Source organism: Emydura macquarii, unplaced genomic scaffold (assembly GCF_026122565.2).
Source record: "Emydura macquarii macquarii isolate MOO-44397 ecotype Brisbane River unplaced genomic scaffold, CSIRO-AGI_Emac_v2 contig_2437, whole genome shotgun sequence".
NCBI lineage: Eukaryota > Metazoa > Chordata > Testudines > Chelidae > Emydura > Emydura macquarii.
Window position 1 is genome coordinate 638,057 of NW_027132574.1, and position 22,453 is coordinate 660,509.

The following is a 22,453-nucleotide window of genomic DNA, read 5'->3' on the forward strand; positions in this document are numbered from 1 at the left end:
TTTGGGATCTCTTCTTGGACATAGATTTTTGGGCTCCTCCAATGGCAGCTGGAAGACTTGCCTATCAGAAAGCTGCTACTGTACCACTCGAAAGCCAACCTAAACTTTGGTATGTATTGAGGGTTGGGCGTGTTTTACTAATCTGTTGCGGATGTGTGTAAATGCTTGAGACTAAGTATAGCTTTGAAGTGAGAGCACTCATGTTATACTGTTTCTACAAGTCCATCTATCATCTGAATGGCCAGGTCTCCATTTGATTTATTTCCTGACACCATCTCGCAAAGAGTAAAGTTACCAAGAGCTATGCGTTGGCAGAACCCTGGGAAACACCACATACTTCCAAACCAACTGGGTCTGGGAAGACTTTAGTCATTATTTCTAGCTCTAAACTGTAGGGCTCATTCCCAAGATCTGATACCCTTCCTTGGGAAGTGGTACACTACCGCCTCAGACTCCAAAACCAGTGACTGAGACCTCATAAGCTCTTTGGCTCAGCTAGATTGTGGGCACTCTGGGCTTCTAATTTAACCCCTTTGGTGACAACATGACAGGAAAACAGGGCACACAAGGTTTGCCAAGGAATTTCTTCATCATTGACTTTACTCTAAAGAATTTGAGATTTACTAGTCTCTGAAAACAACAAAAGTCCTGAGATGCATCTTCCACTAGTCTGAGCTCACCTTTTCTGTGACTTAGTGGTTCGTCAGTGTTTCAGGGTCGGCAGAGTTCCCCCTGCCCTCTCTCTCTTCCAAATCCTTCTTATGTGTGGCAACAGTCATATCCCCTTGCACAGAGGAGACCCTCACTCTTGGATGTGTAAACAAGGGAATATTTATTAAGAGTGGGGAGGTTATATTACTTCTGTATTTGGCACTGGTGCATCCATTACTGGAATACTGTGTCCAGTTCTGATGCTCACACTTCAAGAAGGATGTTGATAAAATGGAGAGGGTTCTGAGAAGAGACATGAGAATGATTAAAGGATTGGAAAACTTGCCTTATAACCATAGACTCAAGAAGCTTATCTTTTTAGCTTAATCAAGAGAAGCTTAAGAGATGACTTGTTCACACTCTGTGAGTACCTACATGGGGAACAAAACTGAGACAATGAGCTCTGAGACAAAGGTATAACAAGATCCAATGGATTGAAGTTGAAGCTAGACAAATTCAGATAGGATATAAGGTGCAAATTTTTAACAGTGAAGGTTATTACACATTAGAACAGCTTACCAGGGATTGTGGTAGAACAGGGGTCGGCAACCTATGGTACATGTGCCAAATGTGGCACGCGAGATGATTTTGAGTGGCACTCACACTGCCATTGGCACCAGGGTTGTTTATAATTTTAGGTGGTGCCGGGCCCACATCATGTGGGAGAGGGATGGAGGAAAGGGATGGGGCTGGGAGGGGAAAGTGGCTGCCACGCAGCACAGCTTGGGGCCGGGAGTGGTTTCTCCTGGCCAGGGTGATGGACCCACGTCATGTGGGAGAGGGGCAATGGGGGAAGGGCCTGGGCTGGGAACAGGGAATGAAGACTTGGCAGGCCACTTGTGAAAGGTTGCCGACCCCAGTGGTAGAATCTCCATCACTGGCAATTTTTAAATCAAGGATGGACTTTTTTTTAAGAGACATGCTCTAATTCAAACAGGAATTAATTCAGGAACGTCCTGTGGCTGGTGTTATGGAAGAAGGCAATTTGCATAATCACAATTGTGACTTCTGGCCTTATAATCTATCACTCTTATATAAGATTTTTTTTTCTGTGTTAGGTGCTCATATTGTGAAGCTCCATATCCACCAGTCATGCTTTCCTCCCAAAACACATACCTTTTGGGTCCCTTTGTAGAAAAACTTTGTTTGGGGGGAGAAGGGGAGAAGGTATCAATAGTTGAAAGTCCAGAACCATCTCAGTGATGGTCCTTCAGCAAGAATGTGTCAAATGCCTTTCCTGATCAGGACAGCTTTGTGGAATGAAGCCTAACAGACTGTCCTTGGGCAAGTCTGAACTAATATGGCCACAATACCAATATCCAGGCCAGGTGAAAAACAGAGTCCACAATTTGATAGAGTCATATCCCACTCTATCAAATTCCATCTGAAAGTAATTTATTATTAGAAGGGCATAAAATATTTCCTGCTGTATATTTTTAATGCTGGATTTTTATGGTTCTTGTTAAAGCAACTTTATATAAATTTAAATGTGTTTTTTTGACAAAAATATTCCTGTAAAATACAAGGCATACTTCTTTTCCCCGAGCATATGGTTCCCAAAACTACACAGGGATGCATGTGAAATAATTTTTTTGTGTGAAATTTATATCAGTTTCACATCCTATTGTTTCAGTATTTAATAAGATCACAACAATATTAAGGGTTTATTATAAAATATTATACTTCATCCAAATATGAATGTCAAGAAAAATATAATCAGTTCATCTTATAGATAAAATATATGTAAGTGCATGCATGCACACATGAATACATCTATTTTAATCTAATGGAAGTTTCCACTAACTTTAATTGAAGTTATATGCTTAAAATTAATGCAGCAAGATGTTCCAACCACAAAACTTTTCTCAGCAACAAACATTAAGAAAAGATATAGAACTTTAATATCCATTATTCTTTATGAATCATTCCTGAAAAAAAGCCGCAAGGTCAAAAACTTGTATCTAAAGCCATTCTCTACTGTCAGCATGACATTCAATGTTAACCTTTCATTCAATGAACAACTCACATACTTCCACAATTAATGAGCCTCTTTTAGTTCAGCAATCTATGGTAAACCTTACCAGATGAGTAAAATATATATTAATACTTCTGAGCACTATATACACCCTTTGAGACTCAGAGATTCAATGCACATATTAACAATAAAGAGGATAACATCACTGTGACTGTGACATTAAAACCAAGGTGTTTGCCAATTGTACTTCTTAGAAAATCTATGCCATTTATAGGAGTGGAGGCATTGACTTCAAAATCCTGGCTAAATTCCAACTACAGTAATTACATTCCGCATAGTTAAATTCCTACTGCAGTTTTAAGTGGTTAGTGCATTCCTCAATCCCTATCCTAAACTGTGCAGAGATGTTTTGCACTGTTAAATTGACAGAGTGTTCCATCCTACTGAATCTTATACTTGAAGGCCTAGATTGTGACTACGGTACAGTGTCTAGAGGTGCTGCTTGTGCATGAGGATTGGGCCTGAGTCTGCTCTATCTATTAAACTACTCCCCTAAGGTGCCAGCCCTTCTTCACAGAGTAGTGAGGAGGGGGATCAGGGCTATGTTCGGGTCTCTTCCCAATTCTCTCCACCCTCTTTTGAGCTCTACTCCTCAGCATGGGAAGAAGTAAGAGCAAGCAACTCCTGTATGCCACAGACTTGTATGGTGGGCAGTCCTCCTGTGTGTTCCTAGGCAGAATCACACAAAGTCTAGCCCCAACTTCTGTAAAATCACAATTTGCAGTTCTGTTGTTTTGTCTATTTCTGGTTGTCTGCTTTGTCTATTTAAGCAGTCAGTTCTTCAGGGCAAGGACCATGTCTATCTTTATGTTTGTACAGCACTGGACACAATGAAATCTATAATCCTGAGTGTAGACTCTAAGTATCAATGTGGTACATATAACACATTTATTATAATAAAGTAATAGTGGTCAAAATGACCACTATAGGATAAATCTCAACCTATTTCACAGAAGTGTTATGAGGTATAATTTGTTAAAGCTTTAGAAATGCTTTTAAATCCTTGGCTAGAAGGGTCTATACATTATTATTTTGCAAAACATGTATTTCAATTTAACATACAATTGCAATTTTCTTTTGATTCAACAAGATGCCTAATATCCAATACTGACAATTAGAAATTATTTGTAAACCATCCCATCTCTTACCTCTTTCACAAACACACAATGGATTCCCATCAACTTGTGCCAAGCAGGTTGAGTTGTTTATACATGGATTGTAGGGTAGGTCACAGGGATTGTAGTGTTGTTGGCAAAAATCATCAGTATAAAATGGAGGACAAATACATATGAACTGCCCCTGGACAGCAGACTCCTCGCAGGTAGCTCCATTTAAGCAGGGGTAAGAATCACATTCATTTATATCTTCACTGCATTGTGACCCTGTCCAGCCTGCTGTACATGTGCATCTGAAAAAGAAGGGTTTGGATGGGGGTAGAAACAGGGGTTAACTCATCATCAACTCATATCACTTTTATTCAGAACAATTTCCCTTTTCCCTTCACAATTATTTTCTGTGATTTACATTTTTTTCTGAGCTATAAATGAAATAAAATTATCTGAGGGTTCCCTCCCACTCCAGAAGTTATTTTCTCTTTGTATAAAATGTATACAAGAATTCATACAATTTAACGTATTATTTTCCCCTTTTGCACTGAATGAATATACAAATGAAGGATATCAGTGCACTGGCTAGAGTCAAGGAGACTTATAAAATCCTCCATTTCTGTGAATCCAAAACAATAATTTCTTGAGTGGGAAGGAGAGAGGCACATCTTTAGTGCAAAATCACCTTTCTTTGGTTCTTAATGTTTCTTATAAGGTCTTTCATTCAAACATACAAGCACATATGTGATTTCCATGTGTGAATATCTCTTTTTAAAAGGACAATTCCACTAAGTTTTGTTTTTGTTGTTAACAAATTTTATCAAGTAAATGACTTGCAGCAATACCATTGGGCATATAAACACATGAATTACACATAGAAGAAATAATAGAATATATATTTCACATTTCCTGCTCAATTAACAATATTGATTATGTATTGATATGTGATCTCTGAACTGCTCCCCTGTATGGAAGAATTTATATAAGTACATAAGACAAAGTAAAAATGGCAATATATAGGTTGATTATTATATTAATTGTCTTTAGCTAAGACTTCTTATAGTTGGACAAAAATAAGGGCGAGGGAGAGAAAATATTGAAGAATCATATAGTCCAGTTCTCTCCACCAAGTATTATCTAGACCATCCCTGACAAGTGTTTATCTAACCTGTTCTTAAAACCCTCCCGTAACAGAAATTCCACAAACTTCCTAGGTAATTTGTTCCAGTACTTAACTACCATTAGAGTTAGGAGGTTTTTCCTAATGTCTAATTTAAATCTCCCTTGCAGCAATTTCAGTCATTGCTTCTTGTCCTGTCCTCAGTGGTTAAGGACACATATCACTAATAATGGTTAAGGACACTCCTCTTCATATTGTCCTTTTATGTACTGAGGGACTCTTATCCTGTTCCTCCGACTCCCAGTCTTCTCTTCTACAAACTAAACAAACACAATCTTTTTCAATCTTTACTCATGGGTCACATTTTCTAGACCTTTAATCATTTTTGTTGTTCTCCTCTAGACTTTCTCGAATTTGTCCACATCTTTCCTGAAGTGATGCCCAGAATTGAACACAAAACTCCTGTAAAGGCCTTATCAGTGCTGACTAGAGTGGAAGAATTACTTCTCATGTCTTGCTTACAACAACAATATAATCCCAGAATGATGTTTGCTTTTTTTGCAACAGTATTAAATTGTTGACTCACATTTCATTTGTGATCCATTATAAACCCCAGATCCTTTTCTGTGGTACTCCTTCCTAGGTAGTCATTTACCATTTTGTATTTGTGCAGTTGATTATTGCTTCCTAAGTGGAGTACTTTGCATTTGTCCTGATTGATTTTCATCCTATTTAATTCAGACCCTTTCTGCAGTTTGTCAAGTGATCATCCCTATTTTTATTCTAAACGCAGGTGTGCATGCACACCATAAGCCAGAGCCGGAAGTTTTTCAGCAACAGTGTCCTTTGACCCTCATGGCCACCTTACATTGTCATGTGCTCCATGAGAGGTTATAACAGGCTATGCAGGATGATGCACCCTCAGTTCCCTCTTACCACATGGTCAGAGTTGGAATCTTCTCTTTGCTCTCATATAGTCTATGAGAATGACAGTCTGTTGTGGATAGCTAATCAGTTCTGTTTCCTTTTTTCTTCTTACTTCTGTAAATATGTTAGTTAGTTGGCTGGTTAATTAGTTAATACAGTAGCCCTGTATGGGGCCTCTCCTGACCTCTTTGGGGGATTATGCTCCTCATTCCAGGATTCAAGAACTGCTCCTCATGCCCTTGCTCATTCTCCATGAGCAACAAGCATACATGTCATCTCTAATGCATGGATGAGACACAGCTTGTCACTCCCTGTGATATCTGCAAGTCTTTCCCATCAAAAACCTGTGACGCTCGACTTCTGCGCCTCTGCATGTTCTTCATGGCGGAGGTGCTCTGGCCTCATGTGGAGTCTGATCCCAGACCATCGGTTCCAACTGTGCACCACCCACCACAGGTGCTTCACCATTGGCTTCATGCCCAGATCCATTGGCACTGCCGAGATGTGAGAAGGCACACAATGACAGTCACAAGCGCTTTGATGAACCCTGCAGCAGGTCTCCATTGTGGACTACTGCAGAGCACCATGCTTCCTTCTCAAGCTTGACTCAGTAGGGTGAGATATTGTTTAATTACCCTGCAGGGACACCCCCAATTCAGGGGACAAGGTGAAGCATAAGTGAGTCTCACTGGCACCGTCAGCTCCACAATGACTGAGGGTCCCGACAGCCTGCTGGTGTGCACTCCTTAGCTGTGACAGGATTCTCTGGGCTCCACTCTGCATACCCTTCCTCAGAGCAAAAGACAGCAGGATGTACCCTGGAAACTGGGATGGACAGATCCACTGGTTCCCACATCCCACTTCAAGCTGCTTTACCCACTCTCACTGCTTCTTTCAGCCCCTCGGCCACCTATACCAGTGAATGAGCCACTCCTCCTCAGCCACAAACTGCCTCTATCATTTGCGGTACTACCCATACTGATGGCTCCACCACTTCCGGAGGCTTCTTTGGACTCAGAGGGCTTCTCGGTGGAAGAGCCTTCCTTTTCTCCAGTCTCCCAGCATAGTGCAGACTCCCAGGAGTGCCCACCTTTTTCGGCTTACTACGGTCTGGGTCCACTTGGGTGGCACCCATATCCATGGAACCCAGAGTACCATCAGGACCTGTCTTTGTGGCACCACTGGTCCATGTGGGACTCTTATTGCTTTCCGTACCCACTATTGGTGGCCTTGTACCAGCCCACCCAAGCCCCTCCGCCGGTTCCAATCACCTCAGACCCAGAGGAGAATCTGGAGCTCGATCCGGCACCACCAGTACCACCTGTTCTGACGGCAGCCTCCTCGTCTCTGTATGAGGCCCTGATCCCACTGACGCTCTCACCTCCTGATGATCACCACCTATAGCAGGAGTTGCTACAGAGGATGGCGTTCAACCTGGGAATCCCCCTGGAGGAGGTTCAGGACCATCTGTTGAACATTCTCCAACTCATTCACTACCCCATTCTATAATCTGCACAATCAGAGTGGCACATGCCAACGTCAGGTATCCCTACACCCAAGAGAGTGTAACGCAGATACTTCATGACGACTAAGGGGACTGACTTTCTGTTTTCTTGCCCCACTCTGGCCTCCCTAGTGATGTGCACAGCAATGGTACGGGCACACCAGGAATGCATCACTTCCATCCCACCAGGTAAGGCGGTAAAAGTTCGGGCTCTCATAGGTCATGGACTCTCTTTCTCCATAGTCCTTCAATTCCGCATTTCTAATTAGCAAGCTCTGCTGGTGAAGTATGCTTTCAACAATTATATCAAGCTCATGGAGTTCTTGGAGGACATCCTGCAGGACAAGTGCCAGTGGTTCCAGGCCCTGCTGGACAAGGGCCACCGGATGGCCAAGGTCAGCCTCTAGGCAGCGATGGATGCAGCAGACACATCCTCCCACTCCCTGGCCACAGAGGTGATGATGAGATGTGATGCATGGCTCCAGTCATCTGTCTTTCCTAGGGAGGTCCAATCCACAGAACAGGACCTCCCTTTTGATGAGGACAAGCTGTTCTCCACAAAAATGGATGTGTCCCTGCATGCACTGAAGGACTTGCAGGAACCTTTGGTCCCTTGGGATATACACCCCCACTGCCAACAATCTAAGCTGCAGTTATAGCAGCGTCCATGCCTGCCACACCAACTCACCTATACTAGATTCCAATAACTCCCGCTCCCAGCACCCACAGCCACAGGCCACTGCCACCATGCCTTACCACCAGCAGAACGCTAAATTTTGATGCAACGGTCGAGAGTGGCAAACTCCCCATGTTGCTGTCTGCAGTTCCTGAGCCATTTTTGGCCTATTTGCTCACCACTGGGGCAAGATCACCACAGATCAATGGGTATTGGAGATCATATGGCATGACTACTCAATAGAATTCCTCACCTTCCTATAGTACCAGGCACCCCTCCCCCCCAGCTCTCTCCAGGCAGCTCACAATGCATATCCAATTGGATCTCTAAGCACGTTACAGAATGTTATGTGTGTTCCAACATGACACCATCTGGCAGAATCATGGCACACTCCCTGCAAGCACATGCAACCATCTCCCCCCACCTGGCAGATGTCCCATGGAATGAGGATGGGGTGGACTGCACCCTCAGCACGCTGGGGGGAGTGGAGGATAAGGATAGGATACAAAGTGACCTAGACAAATAGGAGGATTGGATCAAAATAAATCTGATGAGGTTCAACAAGGACAAGTCCAGTCCTGCACTTAGGATGGAAGAATCCCATGCAATGCTACAGACTGGGGGCCAACTGGCTAGGCAGCAGTTCTGCAGAAAAGGACCTGAGGGTTACAGTGGACAAGAAGCTATATATATATATATATATATATATATATATATATATATATAAATCAACAGTGGTCCCTTATTGCCAAGAAGCCTAATCACATATTGGGCTGCATTAGAAGGAGCATTGCCAGAAGATTAAGGGAAGGGATTATTCTCCTCTATTCGGCACTGTTGAGGCTACATTTGGAGTACTGTGTCCAATTTTGGGCCCCCCAATACAGAAAGGATGTGTACATACTGGAAAGAGTCAAGTGGAGGGCAACAAAAATGATTAGGGGGCCGGAGCACATAATTTAGGACGAGAGGCTGAGGTAACTAGGCTTGTTTAGTCTGCAGAAGAGAAGAATGAGGAGGGATTTGATAGCAGCCTTTAGCTACCTGAAAAGTGAGTTCCAGGGAGGATGGAGGTAGGCTATTTTCAGTGGTAACAGATAACAAAATAAGAGCAATGGTTTCAAGTTGCAGTGGAGGCGGTCTAGGTTGGCTATTAGGAAAACTTTTTCACTAGAAGGGTGGTGAAGCACTGGAATGGGTTACCTAGAGAGGTGGTGGGATCTCCATCCTTAGAGGTTTTTAAGGTGTGGCTTGACAAAGCCCTAGCTGGGATGATTTAGTTGGGGTTGGTCCTGCTTTGATCAAGGGGTTGGACAAGATGACCTCCTGAGGCGTCTTCCAATCCTACTCTTTTATGATTCTTCTATAAGATCTGCCATGTGAAAACATGGCGCTCTGTCCGCACCTTCACAGCGCACTATGCCATCAACCAGTGGGTGGCTGTAAATGCAACCATAGGCTGTGCCATGCTGCAGCAGGCTTTACCCATCGTGTCCTCCCACCCACCTCTGAGCAGATCACTGCTCTGTACTCTACTGCATTTGGAATACATACAGGGAATACCACCTGAAGAAGAGGAGGAGGTTACTTACCTGTAACTGGAAATTCTTTGAAATGTGTGGTCCCCATTACTATTTCCAATACCCACCCACCTTCCCCTTTGTTGCAGACTACCTATGATGTGGTAAGAGGGAGACTGAGGGTGTCACCCCGCAAGGCCTCTTATAACCTCATATGGAGCACATAATAACATAAGGTGGCCATGTGAATCAACAGACACTGCTGCTGAAAAATTTCCAGCTCTGGTGCATGGATGTGCATGTGCACCTGCATTTGGAATACAAATAGGGACCACACATCTCAAAGAACCTCCAGTTACAGGTAAGTAAACTCCTCATTGACACCTGCTTTGCACAGGAATAAGAGGGAAAAGGTTCACTAAAGGAAATGGAATTACAGTGTAGAACTGATGTGATCAGAATTAGGAGCTGAGTTTGTAAAGGTGCAATGCCCTTGACGTTCATGGGAAACTTTCTACTTACTTCAATGGGCATTGGAGTGGACCCTCACTGTTCTAGAGATTTCTGGGTGCAAATGAATTCTTCCAATGACAGCTAAAAAGGGAAATCAATGAACAGCCTTTTCATGAGCCAGTCTATGACAGATATTATCTGGGACCTTGGTAGGTTCTTGCACACCCCCTTCTCTCTCATGGACAACTGGTATTTTCTATCTCTATATCACTGATATACTTTTGATTTGTAGCTACAGTATCCCATTATAATGGCTAGGCGTTTTCTGTGGGTAAATTAATGAGGACTGGTGGATTTAACTTCTTTTTAGAAGTGATCTTCAGAGATTTAAAATTTGGAAAAGTCTGCTTTTTATGGCAAAACAAAATGTCTGAAAGATGCAAGACTTGTACAATCAAATACTGTGAAGCTTTTTAGAGTCTGAATAGTCCACCTCAAAACTCTACATTAAGAATTGGAGAAACAACACAATGAAGAACTTGTGGCTGACCCACAGCAAGTGTATTCTTACATTTATTTGAGAAACTATTTAAGTCTCAGACTCAATTGATGTAGCCCTTACACTTTGTTTTATGTAGATTGCTGATCTTCATGTATAGACATAGCCTTAACTATTTTTAAAACGATATACGTTTATCTTAATTAATAATCAGAGACACAAAATAAATCAGTTCTGAGTGAAACTGCCTTCCACATCAAAATAAATAAATAAAATAAAAAATAAATTCTTTATATTCTGAGCTTTTAAGGAAGTCATATGAATGGATTTCATTATTTCCCCAAACATTGTGCCTGAAAGCACATCAACTCTTAATATCAGACATTTCCTGATTTAAAAGTAAATAAATAAATATATAAAATTATAAAGGTGTAAAAATAAAGTCATTTCATATTAAGGTAGCTGAACAAAATTACACTCCCTTTTTTATTCACAGCTTTTTAAGGACTAGTTAAAACATACATGTGTAAATATCTTTGCAACAATCATTTTTTGCAAACGAAAAATAGGAAAGGCTTCCTAGGAGATACTATACATGTGTACAATATAGTGAATGTGTGTTAATTAAGACATACAAAAAACACTCTCTACTGTATAAATTTGTGTATGAAACTCTATTCATTCTGAATGCGATTATGAGAATCTTGTTAGTATTAGCAAATGAACAAGTAGTACAATAAAATGGAAAAAATTCAAAATACAAACTATAAAGTAGGACAATACAGCACATGTAAGTAAAAAAAAATCAAAAGCCTCAGAAAAGCTCATGGAGACATAACACACATTTTAGCCACTCAATCCCCTCAGAGTCACCAGTATGAAGTCTGGAAAATCCTCCTGATAGGCCAGCAAGAGAACAGCCATTCAGTAAGTCTGTGGAGTCCTCCACCACACCGCAGCTGCACAGAGGGCTGTCTCTAGGTCCCCAGGTGTGGTCATTTGCTTCACATGTCATCACCCCACATGGTTGAGATGGCAGCTTAAAGCCATCAAGATGAATGTTGCAGAAGCAGTTTCTTACAGAGGGAACAGCCTGTTCTCATTCTGCTCATTATAACATGATAGCATTTGTTGTGGAGATGGACGGTAACATTGTCCAGATTGGTCTTTTGGTAGGAAATCAGTGGTCAGGCACCTCCCATCTATCTTTGAAAACTGGCAATTAGGTTATTGCCTGGATTTTGCCAAAGAGGTTCTTTGTTGCAATTTAATGCCTGATGTTAGGAAACAGGATATTACAAAGGACTGATAGCCACTGTGTTTGTTGGTCTCATAGTCCCTGTTATTATTTTCATTGTTTGATTTCATTGCATATCAATTAGCATTGCATGGGGAGAATTTAACCTCGCAGGAGCACAGTATTCTCCAACTGATTAGTAAAGAGCTAGTTGTTGCAGTGTTGCTCATTAGCTCCCTAAATTCAGCCCACAGGCTTATTTAAGAGGTAATTGCTGATCTTAATCTTCTGAGCTACCTTGGAGAGGTAGTCTTTATAGGAAAGTGTGAAAGCTAGAGTTACTGCTAAATATACTGGTTTGGGGCATATGCCACTCATCATCCATTCAAGACATTGTTACATTCTCATGACACATTAGTATGATCAAGATGAAATTATGCCAATGCTATCTGATACACTGGGCTTAAGTCTTCACTTCTTGAAATAGCCACAGCCAATGGCTGCCATATTTTGGTTAGGTTGTCCTCAATCTTTCTGAAATCTCTGCCTCTTGAGGCTAGACAGATGTCATCTACATACTTGAATGGCCTTGAGATGTTTTTGGAGGCAGATTAGTAAATATAATAGAAAAAAAATTGGGCAAGAACAGATCCCTGAGGGAATCCATTTGTTTGGATCCTCCATATGTTCAGTTTATTGCATAGGATATCATGGAATTGTCTGTTTCAAAGCATCATTTCTGTAGCCATAATAACCTATCGAGGTAACATCTTTGACCTCTTGACCAGGAGGCCAGTGTGCCAGACAGTATCATATGCTGTTGCATAGTTAAAAACAGCCTCTGTCTTTTCCTTCTGTTGAAAACTGTGACAGAGTGCTGGGTGAGAACAGCCTGAGTCAGCCTTCTGCCCCTGGAACTCTAATTAAGGGGGAATGGGATTCAGCTGAGGGAGCCTATGACTGGACTAATGGGGAGTAGCTGCAGAGCTCATTAACTGGGCACTGTAAAGCATACCTGGACAGAATTGAAAGGGAAAGGGCAAAAAGCCACAGCAGGTGGGTGAGCGTCCCTTGGGTCTGTGGCTGAGAGACCTAGGAGGCTGTGGATCTGGACCTGATGTAAATAGCTGGCGGTGGGCAGCACACTGAAAATAGAGAGTACTGGTATGAGCACAAAGCAGGTCTCCTAAGTGGTGTTTGGGAGCAAAAGTGGAGCAGCAGGGCGGACCTGCACACGTAGAGGGCTTGTCTGTGACCTGCTGAGCCAGCACAAGAGTTGGCGGCCCGGTGATTGGAGGACACCCTGCAATGGCTGGTGAAGCAGCAAGAGGAAATGAAAAAGGTGATGCAAAGCTTCCAGGAGGCCCACCAGATGAAGAGGCAGGCCTTGCTGATGTGGCAAGCAGAGCGGCAAAAAAGTCTGCAAGACTTCATTTGGTAACAGGCCAGCTTGCAGCAGCAACTCCTACAGTGAATGGTGAGCCCTGCAGTGGGGGATGGCAGTCAACTCCTGGAACTGGAACTCTGTAAAATGGGCCCAGTGGAGGACCTAGACACTTTCCTGGGTACATTTGAGTGGGTAGCCATGGGTGCCAGGTGGGACTAAGCAACCTGGGCCCTACGGCTGGCACAGTACCAAGCTGGCGAAGCCTAAGTAGCCTACATGGCCTTGGGACAGGCACAGACCTGGGACTATGAGGTGGTGAAGGTGGGTGTCCTCGATTGGTGATATTTTCCTATTGACAAGCTGATCCAGATATTTCACGCAGTCCACTGGACAGGAAGTGTGTGGCCCTGAGCATTTGTGCAAAGATTAATGGACTGGGGCACCCACTGGCTGAGACTGGACACCCACACCATAGGTGAAATAATGGACACACTACTCCTTGAGCAGTTTTTGCACAGCTTGCCTGAAAATGTTGGGGTGTGTGTCAGGAGGCATCAGTCAAGTACAGTAGCTGCAATGGTGAAGTTGACTGAAGAATATGCTGAGGCAGACTTCTCCCTGAGAGAAGGCCAATCATCCAAGGGACTGGAGTGGGGGAAGAAATTCTGGGAACTGATCCCCAGGAAGGGCCCAGAGAGGAGGAACCCTGAGGAGCCTCTGGTAGAACCAGAGCCATGGTCTGCTGGCAATGCGGATGGCCAGGACATAAAAATGGTGACTACCCCCAGATGGAGTATGGCTTGGCTGAATTTTGTGGCTGGACTCAAGCTCGGGGACAAGAAAAGGAGGATGGTGACCCATGATGGTGGGAAGGAGAGCACAGAAAGGCCTGGGGGTATACCACCTCAGCTTGCTCACTCATCCATGGGGGGATGGTAAAACCACACTAGGTAATCCCAGAGGTGAAGATGAGCCTGAAGTGTATCCACAGGGATCAGAAGCCTTCCCAGGTGGCCCAACTGCCCCTGGAAGTCTGGGGCAAATTTTGATTGAAAGCAGGTCAGAGTAGTAGAGAGGCTACCTTACCCGGTGGTGCTGGGCACAGACTGGGACCCTGCCCTGAGAAGGAAGGGTCATAGGAGGTGGGGGCCCAGCAGGAGAATGGAAACAATGGGAGATCCCCATGCTGGAATGGATGGAGTCTCTGGCACTAAGCCTCCCCAGTAGTGGGGAGGACCCCAAACAGATCCTAGACTCTTTGACAGTCTCCGAGACAGGGGAGACCACTGACCCCAACACCCAAAAGGGGAACAGGAGGAGAGAAACCCTAGATGACAGTCCAAAAGAAACCAAAGGCAAGGAAGAAGGGATGTGTGGGAGGATGACACCTAACCCAGACGCCCTCGAAAAGGATAGGGCCAGAAGAGCCCCCCCCCCCCAATGAACCCCAAGAGGGGGTGGCCCAGGCCACGCTTGATGGGTCCAGGGAACAGGAGACCCTGCCGATTCTGGGGGAGGTCAGGATGGATCCCAGACCCTGTCTAGAGACAAGGGACAGAAGGAAGGGGGACAACCCCAAGGGTGAGAATTGTGTGAGGACCTGTGGGTGGCAGTCGAGCTGTGGGGCCATCCACTCCCCATGTAGTGGATGGGGGGGGGGAGGAGAATGAGGTTCACAATGTTACCCTTGTGAGTCACATCATTGAAAGGATGGCACTTCCTCCCTTCCCCCCACCTGTTATGCACCCACCATATTATAGCTCCTTTTATATTGTATTTTCCTAGTTTATTTATGAGACTGTCATACAAGACAGTATCAAAAGCCTTATCAAGGTCAAGATATACCACATCTACCACTTCTCCCCATCCACAAGGTTTATTATCCAGTCCAAGAAAGCTATCAGTTTGGTTTGACATGATTTGTTCACCTTATCATCTAGGTGTTTGCAAATTGATTGTTTATTTGCTCCATTATCTTTCCATATATTGAAGTTAATTACTGATTGTTATGTAATTCCTCAGGTTGTTCTTATTTCCTTTTTTATAGAGAGGCAATATATTTACCTGTTTTCAGTACTCTGGAATCTCTCCCATCTTCCATGACTTTTCAAAGATAATCGCGAATGACTCATCTCCTAAGTTAGCTCCTTGAGTATTCATAGAATCATAGAGTTGGAAGGGACCTCAGGAGGTCATCTAGTCCAAACCCCTGCTCAAAGCAGGACTAACCTCAGCTAAATTCTAGGATGTATTTCTTCAGGCCACGGTGACTTCAAAACATCTAACTTGTCACAGTAATTTTTAACTGTTCTTTCCCAATTTTAGCCTCTGATCATCTCATTTTCACTGGCATTTACTTTTTTAAATGTCCATTTGCTACTAACCTTTTCGGTGAAAACTGAAAAAAGTCATACTCCACTTTTGCCATTTCTATATATTCTGTTACTGGTTCCCCCACCCTCATTGAGTAACAAGTCTACCCTGTCTTTGGTCTTTCTCTTGCTTCTAATGTATTTGTAGATTTTTTTTTCTTGTTACCCTTTATATCTCTAGTTAGTTTACACTCATTTTGTGCCTTGCTCTTTCTAATTTGTCCCTACATATTTGTGTTTATATTCATCCTTTTTGTAATTTGACCTAGTTTTCCAGTTTTTGTGGAGGACTGAGTTTCAGATCATTGAACATCTTCTGGTTAAATCAGGGTGGTCTCTTGCCATACTTCCTATCTTTCCTACACAGTGGGATAGTTTGGTCTCGTGCCCTTAATAATGTCTCTTTGAAAAACTGCCAACTCTTGAACTTTTTTCCCCTGAGACTCGCTTCCTAAGTCATACAGTAGGATCGTATAACTTTACATACAATGTTTCCACACATTTTATCATGACAGTAATGTTCAGCACATTATCTGTCTGGTGAGATATCATTTGAAAACTTTTTTTTTTTTTTTTTTTTACAAAGTATATTATAGTCTTGTAAAAGTGGGGGTACAGTCTGTCATAGTCAGACCAGGGAAACAAGCTTGTTTTTACATCTCCTATATTCAAGTCTGCATATTATAAATAACTGTAGCAGTCATATCCAACATTCACTGGTTCTGTGTTGCAGAGTTTTTGTAACAAAGTCATCTTTTCATCTGTCTGTTCATCATTCCAGACTTTTTCAGTGACTCTTTTAACTGGAAAAAGCCTTTATCAGTGAGTTCATTCCAAGTCAACTCAGCTAGTGGCAGTGGGAAAAGTTTTCCTCAGGAAGGAGAATGCCAAGACTAATGAATACTGTAATGAAGCCAATTAAAACTGACCCAAAACCAAGCATTTCTGAACAAGCAGTTTTGCTTTTGGTTGTTTGATAGTAGACAAACAAAAGAAACAGGACTGTTTAGCCCTGTGTATTCTGTACCAAGCTTTCACAAACCATCCATCAAAATACTTGTCTTTGCCATAGCTACAGGTGTTTCAGCAGACCAAAACATTAAATGCAGAAGCATAAAAAGCCAATGTCAAGTCTGTTTCTTGCTTGACATTCCAATGGAAAGAACTGAATATCTGAGTTAAACTCTTAGATATCTTGTGCCCATCATTCACCTGCTTCTTTGTTTGGCAGGATCTCGATGGAAAATAGCATGACATTCAGTGAAGATTAAGTCAGCCTATGAGATTCACTTTGCACGTAACAATGGCCCATTTTACAGGAAGGGTTTGTAGTCTACAGTGGACTCAAGAAAATCAACCAGCAGGTTGCAGCTCTGCAGTACTGAGTTATTATTTTTTTCCCTCTGTACGTTAGAGGCTGCTGCACTCTTAAGGTAGAGGAGAGAAGGCTTCTTTCCAGTGTGAGCATATGTTGTGGGTACTTTAAATCCAGTTTGAAACATAATGGGATATCTATTTGCATTTTTTCTTTTTAAATGTGACCCCCTTTCACTGGCATTAACTATTTGGGGATCCTCCTCATCATACACTGATACAGACTACAAGGCTCCAGAAAAGTAAATTTCCATATATTCCTCCACATTTGTGGCGCTCCATGAAGAGTGCTCCCAGAACTCTTGCTGGGAGAGAATGGCTGAAAACTGTCCCCAGTGTAGGCCATCAATGAGTCTTTAGATAAAAGGTAGCTTAATTGAAGATGGAAGAAGAAAATTTGAAACAGGAGATGATGTATTGAATAAAGATAAGACTGGAGAGAACAGTCCCAATGGGTTCTCAACAATTCCCAAGAACTGAAAAATTTGGAGCAGTGTGTGACTGAACACAATCCAGTGAAGTAATGAATAAAAGCTGTTCCCATCTAATGGCAAATATGAAACATGATCACAGTCCATTTAATAATACTTAGTTCTAATTTAGCAGTTTACATGATCATAGCACTGTACATACAATAACAAATGAGTTTTCACAGGACACCTGTATGGTAGGTAAGTATTATTGTCCTCATATAATGAATAGTGAAGATAAGGCAGCAACGTAAGGTGACTTACACAAGATCACAAAACAAAATAGAGGCAGAACCAGGATTAGAAATCAAAGTGTCTTCCACCCATGCTGCAGTTAGTGTCCAGGACCCATAAAACCCCAAATAAATAAACCTTCCATGACTACAGTTATCACTAATTGGTACCATTGTTTGTAATCTCAGGAAACAAGCTAAAAATAGTATAAACAAGGACCCTGAATTATCCTCTCCTCTCCTCTCAATCAAGGTTGAGTTATATTTGCAGGGCAGTGTAAAAAACAGGTGTTAAAATTACCACTTAGCTACTCAATAACGAGTGAACGTCTGCCAATCTGACAGTTTCATGACTGCAGAATTCACTTAATAAAGGAAATGATAACCTGGATTTTAAGAGAAATGCCCAAGATCGAAGAGGAAAAGAAATAATGAATGTGCAATGGTTAAAAAATTCATCCATAAGAAATTGTTTCCCATTACTTCTGATGTTTCAACAGATTCATTTATATGTTTATCTATCAGTTATGAAGACTTCTTAGTCTTATGTCTGACTAATCAAGACAGCTCACTTTGCAAAAAATGCTAGAGGATACTGCAAAAAAATTGTCAGTTAGTAGCAACAGCCACAATTCATTCATGGCCTAAATTTAAAAGAAATGTTGACTGTTTTATAGCATAAGTTGATGAGCAAGGTGAGAAGAGTCATAGAGCTAAAGTACAAATGGAAAGAAAAGAATGAGATTTCCTCAGCTATTAGCAGAAGGGTGCAAAATTAGGGCAATTAGGAAAAATAAAACTGTTAGAAATATTGTCTTTAACAAATATACAGCCACAACTGGCAAGTGATGTTATTGGTGTAACTGTTAGATCAGTGAAACAATTAGTCCAGTAGGGTGATGTACAGTATTACATCTTCAGGTGCCTAAATATATCTTTGAAAATATGGTCCTCAAGCACTTTTAAAAATATTGTCCTTTGTGAGACAGTGTTAAATAGCTCAGAACCTGTGAAGTATGGATATTCCTTGAAGTTGAAGCACAGACTTGGGAAATAAAATTTCCTGGGATAGATCTCTTTGGAGAAAAGATAATTTCCTTTGAAAGAAAGGCAATCAACACTATGGATTAAATTGCTAGAAAATGGCATTAATAGAGCAGTTTGGAAAATGTATTTGTGGACATACAAAATCTGGGAATATTAGACATTTCTTCAAGGTTTTAAAAGTCCTAAACTGCAGAGAAAGGACAAAAAAATCTACAAAATCAGTATCAAATGATGTTCCTATTTATTGCGCAGTAGTTCCACTTCTCTCGTAGTAACATCCCTTGGAACAGAACTGATTTAGGATTCAATCCTCATGTGTGTCATAGTGCAAGTCAGAGGAAGGAAAGGAAAAAATGGCTTTATGCCTCCTTTCAGAATCTACCACTAGGGGAAGGTTTGCTGCTTGATGACAGGGAGAATGTATGTCGTAGTGATGGAAAGGAGGAGTAGACTGCCTCCACAGATGGTGCTGATGTGCAAGGTACCCTCAGTATGGATTCTGTATCTCTGCTAGTAGGTATCTTGGCAACAACCATGGACCTCGTTCAGTCCAAGTCTCATCCTTTGAGGCTAATGTCAATCAGAGAGGAGCACTATTGGTGCCAGTAGAGTCCGCTTCATCACAGTCTGTTCCTGCTCTCCAGTCATTCACACCAGATGGAGTTTGGAGGTCTTCTCTCTGGAGGGTTTGCTGTCTGTCCTTATGGAAGGACACTAAGCTCCTTCTTGAACTTCTACCTCAGTACTCAGTCGCAGTGGCGTACCATAGGTCTCGCGGACCCGGGGACCAATACTTTCATTTGTGCCGCCCCCTGTCAGCGCCCCATGAGACGGGTGCCCTGGGGGTCTGTTTCCCACTCCCCCATTGGTGGCAGCTGCAATGACCCACTGGGGGGTCCTTCAGGCCCGTTTCCCGCTCACCCACTCATCCTCCCCCGTGGGGGTCGTGGGTGCAGCTGGGAGTGAGAGGCCACCCAGCAGTGAGGGGGAGGACTGTGATAGGCTCTGGTCCCCATGGCTCGCTCATTGTGCCCAACACAGGGGCAGAGGGGCCAGGAGGATGCTTGCTTCCTCTGCAGCAGGAGACCTCGGCTGCCGGTGTATTACCAATAACCAGGACCTAACAGACTTTGGGACCTAGGTCTGGAATGATCTCAAATTCTGATAGGTCCTAGTTATCAAAACTACACTGGTGCACCCTGACACACTGTGACAGAGGAGGGGCAGTTCCCCCAAGAAGGGCCCAGCTGACACCCCCCCAATGGCCAGCACCCAGGGGCATGGTCCCCCTTACGTCCCCTCGGTAAGTCACTGCAGAGTGGCCCCTTTTGGTGCTTGGTTTTGATGAGATGCTGGTTTCAGCTTCAATCTTGAAGCTGACTTAGGTACCAGTACTGAATCTTTTCTTGCCACAGTTTTCTTCACAGTAGTCTTAGTTGTCACCTGTCTGCTCCATCCTGTGCTTGAAGAAACTGCCTTGTCAACCAGTAAGATTGTGGAGTTTGTTTCCTGAGAGTCTGATGAGGCCTTAACAAATTGTTCCAAAGAGTGGAGTTTCAGCTTTGCATTTCATGACATGCAAATCCTCACGGAGAGGAATAAGCATACCAAGTATCTGCTCCGGCAAAAAAAGATGTCTATTGTTCTTATCCTTCAGCAAGAGTAGTCTATCACAAGATGGACCGAGCTTGAAGCCCACATGATTTGGGTCTGTCATTTCAAGGAATCCTGCACAAGGGTCTGTCAGATCTGAAAAGTAAAGTTAGATCCAGATGGTTGAAGTCAGGTCGCAATGATGGAAATAGAAGTTCAGAATTGGTTCTGAAGATTTGGAGATGTTTAGACAGAAATAAGACACTGTGGGTCAGCTTTTTACCAGATTCTGTCTTCCTGCTCTGGATGGCAAGAGGGAATTGTGGGAGGGTTGTGATTGCCCTAAACTTTGTGCCCTTGTATGGAAGCTTAAGGTGGCACAGGGTTTATGAATGTCCCCAAAAGCTATTGCTAATCAGAAAACCTCCAGTCTCACATGCATAAGTGAACATATACCTACAGTGCGATCTACACTGACACATACTTGAAGAATCAACAAATTCAAATAAATGTCTGTTCATGGATAATCTGCAAATAGAAAAAAGGGGCTAAATTTATTGAGTAGATTCTTCACAGTAGGTAGTTCACCCCAGTCTCAGCAAGACAACAAATTTAACTTACATATTTCAGGGATTCACGGTATATGGAGTTCAAGATGACGACTTAGGCATTTAGGAGCCCTGATTACATTAACTTTCAAAGGTAATATTTAAAAAAGAAATAACTTACACGTGAAGGAGACTGAGTCTTTTGCAGAAAACCTTGTCACCTTCTTGAATTCCATATAGTGAGAAACTCTGAATATTAGCTTTATTGTTTTACTGATCCCTGTGTGTACTAAGTACAGTGAACAATTCCACTGATGCAGAGTTAAAGTTGCTTGGTGATATGTCGTCCCTTTGTAGAATGTTGAGTTGAGCAAAACTCAAATTTCTGAAAATTGGGAAATGCAAGTTAAGATTTCCCATGTAACCTTAACTCAGCTCTTTCAGCTATGCCCCATTGACACACACATCTTTTTGCTGCCTACCTCACGGTTGCTGAAATGTGCAAGGTCTTCACCTCCTTTTACAACCGATTTACTCTCATCCACAGAATTCCATCTGTTAAAGGTCAAAATGGAAAAAAGGGTGGGGCTGCAGGGTAGTTGGGGTACACTAGCAGTGCTGGAAGTTGCAGGAGGTGGAGAGCAGGGGGTTAGGTTGCACTGATGAAGCTTGGGGTACAGAAGAATTGGAGTGCACTGTCAGGGTTGGGGTGCACAGATAGAACTGTAATGTGCATTGGCAGAGATAAAGGTATGGGGTTGGGGGCACTGGCAGAGATGGAGGACATGCTATGCATGGAACGCCCAAGCTTGTCACCTCTACCATTCATCTGCATTTATCCCCCTTCCATTAACCTCTTCCCCTCGCTCTAGCCCCAAACCTCTCTCCCTATATTCCCCTTCTCCTCCACCCCTTAATATCTCTCCTCTTTCAGTAAGCATTCACATGTCTAATTTTTCCTCACAAATACTTTGATTACATTCCCCCCAATATGAAATTAATCCCCCGACTCCCAAACTACAGCAACCTCCAGCCACTCAAGCTATTTTACACTACAAAGTTAAATTGATTTAAGTTACTTTGACATACAATCACTGTGTAATTAAACCGTTGTTGCATGTCCAGCCTATGCTCCTTGTGTCGGCAGAGTACATCCACAGTAGCAACTCTTGCATCGACAGAGATCAGTGCACCGTGGCCACAGGGTGTTCTGGGAAGGGTTTGTAATGCCTCACGGGGGCAGGCTCAGCATCACAAGATGCAAGTTTCTCAGTCTCATCATTCCATGAGTATCCTATTAGGTTTCCAGCTGCTTTTCAACTGCCCTGGTAACCTGCGAGCCAGCCATCTCTGTCAGAAACGGGTCCTGCACTGCTCTTCAGTACTGTGCTATGTATATGAACACCAGGCTATAAGAGGAGCTCAGTGGGGCGAAGGGGATGGCTATTCAGTTGAGGGAGGTCTTGAAAGAGCATTTTAACACTGAGCCATAGTAATGTGGGTTGCTGTAGTGTGCTGAGCCTAGGCTTGTTTGTTAGCACTGTGCTATGAACCTTGTAATGATTGCGCATGTGTTCAGCTATAACAATGCTCAGGCACCTATTACTATTTTCTTGAATGTTAGCAGTAGAATAATAAAGA

At 42.8% G+C, this 22,453-nt stretch overlaps 1 protein-coding gene across 1 annotated transcript in view; it reads right to left on the reverse strand.

Annotated features, from left to right (window-relative positions):
* The window catches only part of LOC137162626 (protein eyes shut homolog), a 340,220-nt gene that overhangs the window by 19,824 nt on the left and 297,943 nt on the right, over positions 1 to 22,453 (reverse strand). Inside the window, exon 11 of the mRNA XM_067562533.1 lies at positions 3,895 to 4,154. Coding sequence (XP_067418634.1) covers positions 3,895 to 4,154 — 260 coding nt within the window. The remainder of the gene's footprint in view (positions 1 to 3,894; positions 4,155 to 22,453) is intronic.